Here is a 14,851-nt window from a genome sequence, read left to right on the forward strand (position 1 = left end):
GAGCAGAGGGTGGACATCACCCCCTGGCCAACAACATAAGGTGGACAATAGCAACAGGAGAGTGTGCCAAACACTGGCAAGGGGAAACTGGCTATAATACCCACAAGCCAACAATATACTGCCTCCAAGAAGCATTAATTTCCAAATCTCCATCAGCTGGCAACCTAGCATTCAGAACACCTAAGTTTATGGGGGACACCTGACTCAAACCACCACAGAGATGGTCAAACAAAAATAAAACACGGGGCATGTGATATCTGGAGGCTCACTTTGGCATGTAATGATGAAGAGTATTTCAGTAAGATGACCTTCATTTAACAGTTTTATTTAAGCATGGCATTTTTTGTCGTACCCATGAATATTTTTTGCATTGGTTTTCGGTAAGTGTGCATTTGAGGGCTAGTGTATTTGGAGTTGCCAGGGTCAAGGTCTGGAACAGAACGACGTGTCCAGATGTCTGCAGTAGGGGCATGTGGTTACTTGGGTACCTCGGCCAGCCCTTTACCACCACTGACTCGTCCTGCTTGCTTCGTGCCTTTCCTTCATGTGCACAGACAGAACCAATGAAGGGCTGCACAGGTATTATTTATTTATTTATTTATTTATTGTTTTTTTGAGGTAGGGTCTCACTCTAGCCCAGGCTGACCTGAAATTCACTATGGAGTCTCAGGGTGGCCTCGAGCTCATGGCGATCCTCCTACCTCTGCCTCCCGAGTGCTGGGATTAAAGGCGTGCGCCACCACGCCCGGTTTGCACAGGTATTATTAAGTGAAATGTGCACTGCTTAAAAACGGTAGACTTGTCAGTCGTACATTCCATACTCAAAAGTTTTGGTTCATTTTTAACATCCCTGGAGATTGTAACATACAATTTTGGCAAGACATTGATTCAAATCTTGACAGTGTGTGTATGAACTAGTGTGTTTCAGCTGGCTAGTGAAATGGGCCTAGGTGTCCTCCGAGAATCCACATTCTTTGTGGGACTTTTGCTGTCATATGTTCCTGAATATGTGGTATGTCCTAGTGCATCTGTAGAACTCGGGATGATCATGATTGCCCTGGCTCCTGGTAGGTTTTCAAGGTCTCAGAGGACTTGGCACGTTGTGCTAAGCTAGGCCCCAGATAAGGGGGTGTGGGTAGAGGTGTCTTGTACGCAAGGGTAGTGCCCAACACAGGGCTGACAACCCAGGTCTTTTCCCAGCATGCTGTGCGTTTGCCACCTCCTTCCGTGCACAGGCCGTGCAGGCAGAGGGAAAGGAGTAGAAGGTGCTCAGGGGTATTCCTGCTTTAGGATTAGCTGGGCCGCCTTCCCAGAGGAGAAAGGCTTACTTTGGAAGTGATGCCTCCTAGTTGTTATTTATTATTCTGTCAAGGCTATAGCCAGTTTGTGCCAAACACAAAAATGGAGTTATTCCAAATATTAATTTGGTCAGTCCCCAGTTTAGAAACAGGTTATGTTCCAGAAATTTGTCTGTAAGTCTCTGTTTATAACTGGAAACTTTGTTTTCTCCCTGGGACAAGTTGATGGTTAAGTTCCCAGACTTGTCCACAGAAATTCACCTAATTCATGACCTCTGAGGGCCTGTGCAGTGGGGTGGGTTATTTCTGCACAGTGGAGGACGCTGTAAGTGTACTGCCAAAAGTGCTGTTGTGTGTGCCACTTGGCTGTAGAACAGCCTGCTCTGTCACCCTCACCAGGGACAGAGACAAGGTGTCAGACACCTGTCACTTCGGTGTGTGCTATTCTTTCGTTTTCCCAAGGGGCAGCCATGTCCCAAACTGCTTGCCTGCCAGGTGATAGGCATCTGGGAACAGTGCAGGACTGATCAGATGCCTCTGCGGCTAGGGCTCTCTTAGGGTGGTTTGAGACACTGGGTGTCTGGGACCAGCTTTTCAGATGGGGTGTCTGCTCTCACGTATCATCTGTTGTCACTGGGCACTGTCTAGAACCCCGGTGTACAGCGGGGAGCAGGGTAGTGGGGAGGTCTGAAAAGGCCTGGAACCATTCCCAGCTCTGGATCTGCTTTGATCTTTTAGGCCTCCGGACTATCTTGTCCATGCCCACCTCATCTACACCGTGGGGAAGGTTCTACCCACACAGAGGAGGGAGCAGTGGGAGTGGGTGCTCCTTAGACCCTTGCCTGAAAGGGCCAGCATCTTTCGATCTAGTGAGGTCCCTCTGCCCGAACTCTAGCATCTCATTCACAGCCGGGCTGCACACCCTTTGAGGCTCTTTCCACTAGATGGGGCTGGATGGAGAGCGTGCTCTCTGCGGGGCAGGAGACGGAGCTCACAAAGGGACAGTGCTCTGTATCTCGGGCTGGGCTGTGCCTGTGGTGAAAGGAGCCCAGTGGCTTTGACTCTGACCAGGTCTTGCTCTGGCATTGGCTGGGCTCATCACGGGTACCTGCAGGAGCCCTTCCATTGGGAAAAGGGGGTCTTCCCTCTTTTGCCCTGCTTTCCTTATTCTCTTCTGCTTTAAAATTCGGGCAGGTGCTTATGGCAAAGTTCTGCTGGCCTACATATGAGACACCCTTCTATTTACGGGTAAGCAGGATGGCAAAAATAACTGGCTTTGTGGTGAATCAGTGGAATTTTACTGACTTGCTCCCCGATTGTGTCTGCAGCTCACTTACTCTTGAGTGCTGGCAGCCTCCCTAGAGGAGATTGTTCTCGTACTTGCCTGCCAGCATCCTGACCCCATTCCTGTGTGGAGGTGCTCTGCAGCCTGTTTCAAGGTGCTGCTGTATCCTGAAGGGTTCTTTTCAGTGGCAGTGCTGCAAAGACCTGGTAGATGTCAAAACACACGGGGCTTTCCATGTAGAGGCCACTCCAGTTTTAAGGTGAATAATTCTTTGTCTCTGCGAAGCATGAATTCAGAAAGATTTAACCAAGACAGTCTAGGAACTGGCATCCGTGCAGACCTGTCTCCTGCCTTCAAAAAGCTTCCAAGACGCTTGCTTAGAGGCCACAGAGTCCTCCTACCCCTCCCCTACTCCACACCTACTGAGCCACTGAGCCCTGCAGTGGAAATTTCCACATCTGTCCCTGGGAGGGGGAGGGCGTCTGAGAGGGACGGAGACAAAGAATATAACCACAGCTCAAACGCTTTCTGTGAGGAAATCGTAAATACAGGGTTAAGACAAAAGTGGGACTGGAAAGGTATAAGCTTTGCATCTAAGAACACTACAGAGAAACACATCTCATTCCCCCAGCACCTATGGGAGGTGGAGGGCTCAGACCTGGGCAGCTGCGTAGCCTTGTATGAGAGGTGACCACATCTAGGACCAGGCCCTGGACCCGTGGAAGGCTGCTGAGGCACTGGTTCCCTGGGAGACCACCGCTGTGTGTGTGTGTGGGGGGGAGGGGTCAGTCTTGGGAGCATTGGTTTCCAGTATTGACCATATTCTGTCCTGAGACACCTTTGTCTGAGTCTTTCCAGGCCTCTGGAGTCCTGCAGTGTGACAGTGACTGGAGCAGCTCTCAGGAGGGTAGATTGTCCCTGAGACCATTTGAGCAGGTTTTACCTGGGAAGCAAGCCGCTCACTACCTCTGGCTTCTGAACATTGCGGTAGCCCTCCGTGGGCCCACGTCCCCCCGCCCCGCCAGGCATCACCTCACTTGCGGAGTTGGCGTGCGTTTCTGCAGCGAAGAGAGGTGCTGTGGTGACGCTGGCCGTGCCTTTGTACACAAAGAGGTCCTGCAGTCAGAACCACACGAGAGAGGCGTGTCGGGGTTCCGGGTCTGTGTTCAAGGCCGTCGCCATCGTCCTCGTCCCGGCTGCTGGGCACGTGATGAGGGATGTGTCATGTAATTAGATTTTAGGTTATTACACTGAGTTTCTCAGAACGATCTGTCCGCTTACTGGTGCACTCACTAATTAGAATAAAAATAGAAAATGGAAAACTAGCTAGAATACTTCATTGTTATTTTCTTATTGGAATGTCAGCTTTTAGGCCTCTGTGTAGCCATAGTCACAAACCTATTCAAGCTCATAACTCCACACATGTAAGGAGTTCAGGTGGTGTGTTTAGGTTCTGAGAAGCAAACGCCAGTATCCCATTGAGATCTGGAATTTGCTTGTTCCTCTCTTCCTGGGCAGGATGGAGTAGGGCCACAGACCTCTGGTTCCATAGATTCCTTAGCCTCTCTTTAGCCTCCCTTGAACTCAGCTGCTCTGAAGACTGGCTATGGCAGCCTCCAGCAGGGTACAGGGAGCGTTGTTTGGTATCAGGAGAGTTCCTAGGGCCGTTTTGTTTTCTCAAGTCTCCTTTTTTAGTTCTTTATAGACCTGGTCTGTTAAGGGAAGAGAAACCTGGCAGGCCTCAGAAGCCGCCCAGCCCCCAACTGTACCTGGGCTCTCTTTCCCTCTCCTCTCCTATGAAAAGACTCATTCTCATTGCTGCTCTGTCATGTGTCGCTAGCAGAGCCACCAGCCCACAGCTGGGTGTGCGTGGCCACAGGAAGGGAGTCTTACTGAGTGGTGGGAGCCTGGGTTTCTGCTAGTACCAAACTCTGGTGACTTCTGTCTTCTGCTCTTCCCTTGTTGCAGGGGCCTGTGCATCTTAGTGTCTGAGTCTCCTGTGGTTTGTTGCTAGCCAGTTAAGTTTGCCCATATAGTTAAGGGGAAGAAGAAGAAGGGTGGGGGGAGGGGGGAAGGGAGAGAGGCTAAAATAAAATTAAAAAAAAAAATACTGACTGGAAGCAACTAGAAATTGGTCATGAGCCTTCCTGTGTGGGAAGACCATGTGGACTTTACAAACTAGATGGGTAGGCTTTGTCCTGGGAGGGAGGGGGAGATTCAGCTTTCAGGGAGAGCTGAACACAATATATCTGCCCATCTCTGAGCCACTTCCCCTCTTTTCTGTTTGGTGTTTCCTTTTCGTGGAAATTTCCATGGTGTAATAAGGAACCATGGGAGTGGAAGCAGTCTTTGCCCACATGAGCCCCAGGCACAGATCAGCAGGGTGATAAGATAAAATGACAGTCACACACTGTGGTTGTGGGCACAAACCCACTTGCATTTTGGCCAGTGCTTTTGTTTGGATTAGGCTGCCAAGAGGACTGTAAGAGCGGGGAAGGTGAGTTCTTAGGGAAAGAGTGAGAGGGTTTGGCAGCCGTGGGGAGTCTCCAAAAGCCCAGCCCCAGCCTCATCTTAGGACATTCAGCACTTCCATCCTCTAATTCTTTACCTCCGTTGGTCTCCAAACTCTAGTGGCTTCTTGTATGGAGTCAAAAAATCAGATGTAAACCAGGCATGGTGGCACATGCCTTTAATCCCAGCACAGGGAGGCAGAGGAGGCCAACCTGAGACTACAGAGTGACTACCAGGTCAGCCTGAGCTAGAGACCCTACCTCCAAAAACCAAACAAAAATCAGATGTATTTGAGCTCCAGCTATGACCACATGACAGCTGAGTGAGCTAGGTTCGTGACCTACCCTGAGTCTCTCCTTGGGGACCTGAGGTGGGGGGGAGGGGAGGCAGCATGTAGGAAGGTAGTCGTCACTGCTGGGAGAGGACTGCTGAGCTCGACCAACACTCAGCCGTACCACTTCTTCTTGCACCCCCTTAACGAGTGCAGAGTGGGATTTCCACTGCCCTTCATCCTTTTCCTCAAGCTGTTAAGGTGCGAGAAGCAAAGAGCTTATGCTGCCGTGTGTGCGCATGCTCCGAGTTCTCTTGGGCACACGCCGAGAGCGGCTTAGTCAGAGTGCAGATGTACTCTGCGACGCTACGCGTGCTATGTGACAGCCCGGTGCAGTGCCTGAAGAGTGTGCCAGAGGACCTTTGTCACATTGGCTGGGTCATAGGCGTTCCCACTGGCAGTGAATCACAGTGCCAGTCTCCCTGTGACTTTGCCAGCACCTGGTATGGTCAGTCTTTCTAACTGTAGCCCTTCTAGCAGGTATGGCTTTAATTTGAATTTCACTAATGATTAATGGTTCTGTTGCAGTCAGGTTCGCATTGCTGGTAGGAATCACCCAACCAAGAGCAGCTTGTGGGAAAAGAGGTTTATTTTGGCTCACAGGCTCGAGGGGAAGCTCCACGATGGCAGGGAAGACGATGGCATGAGCAGAGGGTGGACATCACCCCCTGGCCAGCATCAGGCAGACAATAGCAACAGGAGAGGGTGCCAAACACTGGCAACAGGAAACTGGCTATAACACCCATAAGCCCGCCCCCAACAATACACTCCCTCCAGGAAGCATGAATTCCCAAATCTCCATCATCTGGGAATCTAGCGTTCAGAACACCTAGATCAAACCACCACAGGTTCTAAGTATCTTTTTTTGTACTTCTCTGTTATTTTTACCTTTGGTGAAATGTCTATTTAATCTCCCAACTATTGTTGTAAGATTTAAGTAGGTTTATTTTTTGCTTTTTCGAGGTAGGGTCCTTCTGGGGCTGTTGTTTTGATGGACTCGGGCCGTCATCAGCAGAGGAGCATAGGCCCCTGGCGCCGCAGTGCTTGAGAGGAGTTGAGCTAAGGGCGCAGTGGGTGAGGCCTGTGGCGTGCCACAGGATGGCGAGCTGGAGGGAAGGGTTACCGAAGGCCTCTGTGAAGGCAGGCTTCGAACAGAGACCAAGGGGTACGCCAGAGAGTCCTGAGGGGGGTGTGTGGCTAGAGCACAGAAGGTGGCAGTGAAAACCCAGCTAGAACGGTGCAGAAATTTTAGGAATGTGTGCTGACATCACCCTGTCTTTAGCAATGTTGTGGTTCAAATCAGACAGTAAAGGAGGCTTCAATGTTTCCTTTGTTTTGTTTTTTGAGACAGGGGCTGTATAGCTGTGGCTGACCTGGAATTTACTATGTAGACCAGCTGGCCTGGGATTACAGGAGCACACCCCCACCCCCAGCTAGAGGCTAGCATTGAGGCTGGAGAGCAGAAGCGCTTCTCCAAGGGGCAGTGCTTCTTTAAGGTGTTTCTCAGCAGGGTGCTGATAAAGCCTTGGCGCTTTCAGGGCCAGTAGCTGTCTAGGATTCCTGTCTAGCCTGAGTGGATGTTGCATGTTTTGCCTTACCCAAGGTCTAAGTTGTTCTGTTTCTTGTCACTTCTTGAGTCTACAAGTCAGTCTTAGATGAGTCTTATCCCTTTATCTTTTTCCTTATTGTGAAGTATGGTTGATGTCTGTACTGTATTTGTTAGGTACACTGGGTCACTTCTAAAGTCTTCTCGAAAATTAGAAGACAACTCAGTAAATGTTCATGTTTACACACACATGCATGCACACACGACTTTAAAAAATCATTGATGAGCTCCTGACTCTCATGTCATGGTAGTTTTTTGCTGCTTTAAAGTTGGGTTGAATTTATATTTTGTTGGGAGAAAAGCCATATGACGGGAGACTGGTCATCCTACTGGGCTGCTCCATTAATGGGTTTCTTTTCTTTTTTAAAAACTTTTTTTTTTTACAACTTCCATAATTATAGACAATTACCCAATTACCCATGGTAATTCCCTCCCTTCCCCCACTTTCTCCTTTGCAACTCCACTCTCCATCATACATTTTCCACTTTCAATCAGTCTCTCTTTTATTTTGATGCCATCATCTTTTCCTCCTCTTATGATGGTCTTGTGTAGGTAGTGTCAGGCACTGTGAGATCATGGATATCCAGGCCATTTTATGTCTAGAGGAGCACGTTGTAAGGAGTCCTACCGTTTCTTTGGCTCAAATTCTTCCCACCACCTCTTTCACAGTGGACCCTGAGCCTTGGAAGGTGTGATAGAGGTATTTCAGTGCTGAGCACTCCTCTGCCACTTCTCAGCACCATGGTGCCCCTGAGTCATCCCAAGGTCACTGCCATCTGAAAACAGAAGGTTCTCTAACCTAAAGTGAGAGTAGCATTACTATATGGGTGTGAACATTAAGAGAAGTGCTTACCGGGCAGTCTGGTGAGCATAGACATCTCCACTAATGGTTTCTGTTCACAAGGTGTGTGAGTGTTCTTGGGTAGCTGGTGCTTGTCTAGGAAGAATAAATGAAACCATTGACTGAAGTACCGGGATCATTATGACATTTCAGAATATAGGATTCACAAGTTTGTATTTCCTTGCAGGTATTTCTTGGTGGACTTTTACGCCCCAACAACCATGGTGGACAGCATACTGGATCACTTGTCTCGTGACACTGATGTGGTTAGACCGACTGTTGTAAAACACCCTCTGACTCAGGAAGTAAAAGAATGTGATGGCATTGTCCCAGTCCCATTACAAGAAAAGTTATATTCTACGAAAAGGAGTAAGAAGTAAGAAGATTTTGGCTTTACATGAAATTCTAAGTGTGGTCTTATGTGACGTACTGCAAGAGGTGGGAACACTGGTCAGAGAACTGCCCTGAGGTCGGTGGCTCCAGCAGGCTACTCTTGATGGCCCCTGTCACCAGTATACAGACCAGTACACAGACTTTCGCCATGTAATGGCAGCACCATTTTGAAAAGCAAAACACAAAATTCCCTTGGATTGCAAGCCTGTCATTCAGGCCACACTGCCATGTAAAGAGATCAGGGTAATAAACGTGATTTTTACCAACTCTGACTGGTGTGTTCCCTCTTCCCCTGCCTTGCACGGTGCACTCCTGGAAGCTGGGCAGCTCCAGTCTTGTGCTGCCTCGAAGACACTCTGAAGTTAAGGCCCCGGAGAAAGGAAACAAGGGAGAGTCTGTTCTGGGCCCCTGTGAGGTCTATAAAATTAGTACTTCTTTCCCTCTGGTACTGTTTCCTGTCCGCTGTCCCCCACTGACTTCTGCCTCCTCCACTGTCCTGCAGCCCAGGCAGGCCTTTCTGAGAAGGCGGGAGGATGGCTTATGTGATGGGTGTTGGTGACTGTCTATTCCCTGGCTGGTGGCTTAGTAGGACCTGGCAGCGCCTCCACCCTCCCAGAGGTGTCCTGCTCAGGCTCAGGGATTGGCACCATCACCATGACAGCTGACATGGATGATAGGCTGGAGGAAGGGCCCATTTAGTAATGGCTGTGTTGCTGTCTTAAAGCGGAAGGGGGCCAGGCTCAGAGGTGTGTGAGCGGTGCCCGCAAAGCTGCATCTAGGACTTCCTCTGCCCCGGTGACCCGGTTGTCACCGTCTCTGATCCGGAGAGCCCTACTTAAACTTCTTCCAGGCAAGAGCCGCACAAAGTGTCTCTGAAGAACAGTGAAGGAAAGAGGATCATTAAGAGCTCAAGGCTAGAAATAAAAGGGGTAAAGTAGAGATGATCTAGGAAAACACATTACTTCCACCCAGTTCATTAGGCATGGTCTGAAAACGCAGGCTCCTGGTGAGGACTCGCAGGAGCCGTGAACACCTCTCCCAGGCAGTCTGCACCGCGTGAGTTTTGACTTCGCGGTTGCCTGAAATGTGTTTCCTACCTTCCTTTAAAGTGTTTCTAAAGTCCACACCACGTGCCACGTGCTGTGCTGGACGTGTTGTCTGATGGCCTCAATGTAGTCTTTCCGGCCCCAGAGAGAGCGTTGCTACTCCTGAGTTTTGGCTTGAGGAGACTGGCTCGGAGTTGACGTTGTCCGTGCAGCTATCAAGTTGGGACCTTGACCTGGAGTGTGTGTGGGGCAGGGTACCGAATGTCTTCTGGTTTTGTGTTTGTTTGCTTTTCTATCTTACAATATTGAGGCTGACTTTTTCCTCTCAGGTTAAATAAGGCGCCTGGTGGTCCAGCGCAGGTGGTAGCTCTGTCCGGGCACTTGCGTTTTCTGCACTTGCTAAGTCCCGGAGGAAACAGTTGATGCCACTGGGCATCCAGGTCGTGCAAGTGCTCAGTTAGTTAGGCGGGAGGCCGGCGGAGTAGGAGAGCTGTGCAGCGTGCTGCGCTCCCCTTGCTCTAAGCAGCGATTCTCAGCGAGCCCCTCAGCAGCTTGTTGCGGCCTCTGGCCACTGCGTTCCTGGCTTTGAGCGAGCCCAGGCAGGTGATTGCCAGACTGCCTGTTTCCTCTGAGAGCCAAGTGTCTGGTCTTCCTCTCCAGGCTGATAGTGGTGCTGGGAGCTGTTGTATTACTCTGCTTTCTCCTCCTTGTTGGTATGACCCGCAGTCCCCATGGGGATGACCTGCATCCCCCAATAAGGAAAACCCCTTCAGCAAGGGGGCAGAGATGAGGGAGAGGATGGTACCCACATACGTTGTTTACGTACTGAGTATGTCTATATCTAATAAAAATTAATTTAGAAAATAAAATCTAGGGCTGGAGAGATGGCTTAGCGGTTAAGCGCTTGCCTATGAAGCCTAAGGACCCGGGTTCGAGGCTTGATTCTCCAGGACCCACGTTAGCCAGATGCACAAGGGGGCGCACACGTCTAGAGTTCATTTGCAGTGGCTGGAAGCCCTGGCGCGCCCATTCTCACTCACTCACTCACTCTATCTGCCTCTTTCTCTCTCTGCCATTCTCAAATAAAAAATGAACAAAAAAATTTTTTAAAAAACATAAAAAAAATAAAATAAAATCTAAAAAAAAATGATAAGGTGCCAGGGCTAGTTAAGTGATGTTTCTCCTCGTGATCTCAGCTTTTCCTCTCTGGCACCCTTCCTCCCCCCTCCTTCCCCACTTGATGCCAGTATCTCCTAAGACTTACTGTTGCCAGTTGGCTCTGACACCTGCCTGAAGGAAGGTCGCGGGAAGGAAAGCCAGGAGTCCTTGTGACAGTAATGGCTCCTCCTCAGTGGTCCAAAGGTAATGGCTGTGAGAAGAGCCTGGGGCATGAGGCTTTCTTAGGGAGGTGGATGATGAGATACGAGCTGAGGCCAGGCAGCCGCTTTCAGGGAAGCTGGCCCCACTACATCGACATCATCGACACACACGACACACACGTTGACCTAGCCCTCTAGCTAGCCCTAGGCCGTGGGACATCAACAAAGAAAGTCTGTAAGCCTTTTCGAGCTCTGCTGAAAGGCCAGGTCTGTGTTGGTTAGAGACTAGGGTATTGAAAGCCCGAGCCGCCCTGGTCTGCGTCGGGCTGAATGTGGGAGAGTTGGATTGCCGGCTTAGACGTTGGCTGCAGCCCAGCTGAGGTGCGGGACTGGGTGTCTTTCCAGAGCTCAGCGTGGAAAATTGTGCTTTGCCCGCACAGCAGTGCGGCCACTCTTCGCGCACAGAGAAGGCTCCTCGTTTATGGCCACAGGGGAGGATTTGGGGTTGGGAGCCTGTCTGCCTGATTCCGAAGGCCACTTTTGGCCTGGTACACCCTCTGGATGCCCTGCTGGCCTGTCGCCCAGCCCCTGCTGTGAGTGATCCCTCCCCTGCACAATACCCAGGCTCCTCCATGGTTGCAGGGGGTGAGTGGGTCTGGGACTCCTGGAAAGTTTTCTTTTTTCAGTTTGGGTCTTCAAAGGGCAGCTCTGAGAACAACAAGCAGAAAATGCGCATCCTGGATACCTGGCCTCCCTTTACACAGTTCCTCACAGAACCGCCCTTCCCTGCGCCACTCCAGGGGTATGTTTCTATAGAGCTCACATGGAAACTGCTGCCTGGGGCAGGATACAAAATGCAGTGGGCAGTGTTGTGTCCCTGACCTTCAGGCACGCATATGCAGGGAAGATGGAAATGCTCAGAGATTTAAAACAGCCTAGGAGCTGGAGAGATGACTGGGTGGTTAAGGCATTTGCCTGCAGAGCCTAACAACCTGGGCTCAGTCCCCAAGTTCCCACGTAAAGCTAGAAGCACAAAGCGCATGCATCTAGGGTTTGTTTGCAGAAACTAGATGCCCTGGCATGCCCATGCCCATTCTTATTCATTCATTCTCTCTCACACACACAAATAGATAGATGTATATATACATACATCTATCTCACAGGCCATAATTTAAACAATAGTTGAAACACAAATCAAGTGCTATGGAACTAGGTGGGGCTGGATTCATTAATACTTGGAAAGAGGGTGGGGCTCACAGTTTTGCAATTTGGCATAGGGGCAGCTAGTCAAGTAGGGAGCATGTGTTGGGGGATGGGAGGTGGCAACGTGTGTTTGGGGGGCTCCCAGAGCAAGTGAGTATGATGTGTTGGTGGGAAGGAACGTGAAGTGTTAGGGAGATGAGACTGGGAAGTCATGGGTTCATGTCTGCTGTGGATACCCTGTGGCTATTGAGGGTTTCCTGAATGATCCTCGGGAAGAGCCAAGAGTGAAGTTGTGCATATAAACTTGGTATAACATGTTCCTGACTGAATGGCCCTATGCTGCCTGTATGTTTATGAGGTAAGAATTCTGCAGAGATGAGGTTTTCGGATGTTCCTAAGAAGGTAGCAGGCCATTTGGAGAATGAAAGTGTTTGCTCAGTGTCTCCTAGCTGAACAAGGTATCCTGTGACATTTGTGTTAAAAGAGACTGAGTGGAGAGATTGCCTATAGAGGCCTTGTAATGCCACCCGCCAACTGGTGTCTTCTTCACCTGAGTATGATGTGGATGATGGATCCTTAGTCACTTTGAACAAAAAAAAAAAAAGATGGTGGGAGACGGAATGAACTTAGAACTTTAGGTTGGAGATCTGCCTCTGGGCCCAGGCTTTGCTATCTACCAGCTGCTTGACCCTGTCCTTGTATGAAATGCGCACTCCCAAGAGCTGTTTCAGCTCTATACCTGGCTGGTTTCTGGAGAGGCCGATTGGCTGGTGACTCCAGAACGAGGTGTAGTGAATGGGAGAGGGGGTAGGGAAGGGCGAAAAAAGGGCTTTCAGGGGTTAATTCTTCATACACTTCTTTTTCTGATACACATAGCCATTTGTTTTCATAACCTGCCAGTGAGCTCTGTTGGGTTGTCTGTGACTCTCATTCTAAACAGAACAGGCGCTATACTTGATCACAAGGACTCGGCAGAGGGACCCCCAGGGGTCAACCCCACCATTTACTTGCTCAAATTGCCAGCGTTCTTTGCGCTCTGCAGAAATTAAGGGACGCACACGTGGAGCCAAACACAGGCAAGAGGCATTCTGAGAGCCCACAGAAGAGACACAATGTTGTAATCAAGACATTCATTTGTAATGGCAAAGTCTAGTTTGTGGAGAGTCAAACCAAACAACCCTCCTCCCTACCCAGGTACACCAAATCTAGAGCCTACCCATGCTGCTCCCTGCAACCTAGCAAAGATAGCAAGAGAGTTCTTTTTTTTTTTTTTAATTTTTATTAACATTTTCCATGATTATAAAATATATCCCATGGTAATTCCCTCCCTCCCCACCCCCACACTTTCCCATTTGAAATTCCATTCTCCATCATATTACCTCCCCATTACAATCATTGTAATTACATATATACAATATCAACCTATTACGTATCCTCTTCCCTTCCTTTCTCTTCCCTTTATGTCTCCTTTACCAAGAGAGTTCTTGAAACCAAACATTATCTGCAAAATGCCCAAGTTGTTTGGGTTGCTGGAAAGGACAGAATTATCTGGGTATTGCCTCCGATCTCTTGTCCATTCTAGGAATACCAGCACCCCATTTTCCAGAGAAGATTTGACCTGATAGGATATGATCCCACTGGAAAGTGGAAAGGTCTAGGTAGGTGGTGGTCAACCGACCAGGCCAGAAGTAAGGATTGTGCAAAATTAACTTGACTTCTGTGTTCACCTAGGTGGGAAACTCCGTTGCTCTGATACAGCTCAATACTAAACTCGGAGACAGTACATGACTGGTAACCCCATTGTCCAAATCGATTCCCAGCTGGCAACTGTGTAGTGTTGGCCGTGGAAGGAGGTGATTCAGCAACTCCCTTGGCACAGTGCTATCTTTCAAGTCAACCCTATTTCAGATACCTATAAAGTAACTGCAAAGGGTTATTCACATAGCAAAGAAATACTCGCATTGCAAGGGATGGTGGTGGTGACGTTATGAAGCAGACTACAGAAAATGTGAAAGCTTGTTCCGTACATCTCTTGCAGATAATAATGTGGGATAAGTTAAGGAAGTCCACCCTTGCTCCCTTATGCCTGCTTCCTAGTCAGCGTGATGTGGCTGGGGGTGGGGGGTCTCTTTAGCTGAGACATGGGGCTGGGGTCGCCATTGCCCAGCTCTCATAGCGTGACTTATAATGCTCCTTTCTCAAAACCTGCAAGTCAGAGGATCTAGAATCACCAAGGAAACAAGACTGGGCATGTCTGGGAAGGGTTTTTCGAGGTTAGATTAATTGAGACGGGAAGACCTGCTCTAACTCTGGGTGACACTGTTCCCTAGGCTGAGGGTCCTAGACTGAATCAAAAGGAGAAAGTGAGCTGAACATCACTCCTCTCTGGAGCATAAGCTGAAATAAAACTTTCGTCCTTTAAGTTGGTTCTTGTCTGGTCTTCTGTCACAGTGCCCAGGAGAGTAACTAATACAGATGCCTACCCGTCCAGTTGAGCAGTATGCTGTGTCTTTGCCACATGTGCTTTCAGCTTGTTTAAAGAAGTGCTAGCTCGGCTGGAGAGATGGCTTAGCGGTTAAGCACTTGCCTGTGAAGCCTAAGGACCCCGGTTCGAGGCTCAGTTCCCCAGGTCCCACGTTAGCCAGATGCACAAGGGGGCGCACGCGTCTGGAGTTCGTTTGCAGAGGCTGGAAGCCCTGGCGCGCCCATTCTCTCTCTCTCCCTCTACCTGTCTTTCTCTCTGTGTCGCTCTCAAATAAATAAATAAAAAATTCTAAAAATATATTAAAAAAAAAAGAAGTGCTAGCTCTAGTTGAAATATTTTTGTCCTCTTCATTAGGGTAACTGATTCAAAAACAACATTTTAATCTATGTTTTTATACTTTTATTATATATACAAGTAGCTATAATGCATTATTTTTTTTGTAAATTAATTAAATGAGGTCATGATAGCCTTTAGCAATATGCCTGTTATCATTCAGCACTATCATTTGGAGACCTCTCATGGGTCACTGACTT

General features: G+C 49.0%; 1 protein-coding gene across 1 annotated transcript in view; it reads left to right on the forward strand.

Moving 5' to 3' along the window:
• The window catches only part of Mrps6 (mitochondrial ribosomal protein S6), an 89,710-nt gene extending 81,179 nt beyond the window's left edge, over positions 1 to 8,531 (forward strand). Inside the window, exon 5 of the mRNA XM_045149205.1 lies at positions 8,060 to 8,531. Coding sequence (XP_045005140.1) covers positions 8,060 to 8,252 — 193 coding nt within the window. The 3' untranslated portion in view covers positions 8,253 to 8,531. The remainder of the gene's footprint in view (positions 1 to 8,059) is intronic.
• Positions 8,532 to 14,851: the final 6,320 nt, after the last annotated feature.

The sequence above is a fragment of the Jaculus jaculus genome, chromosome 5 (assembly GCF_020740685.1).
Source record: "Jaculus jaculus isolate mJacJac1 chromosome 5, mJacJac1.mat.Y.cur, whole genome shotgun sequence".
Taxonomy (NCBI): domain Eukaryota; kingdom Metazoa; phylum Chordata; class Mammalia; order Rodentia; family Dipodidae; genus Jaculus; species Jaculus jaculus.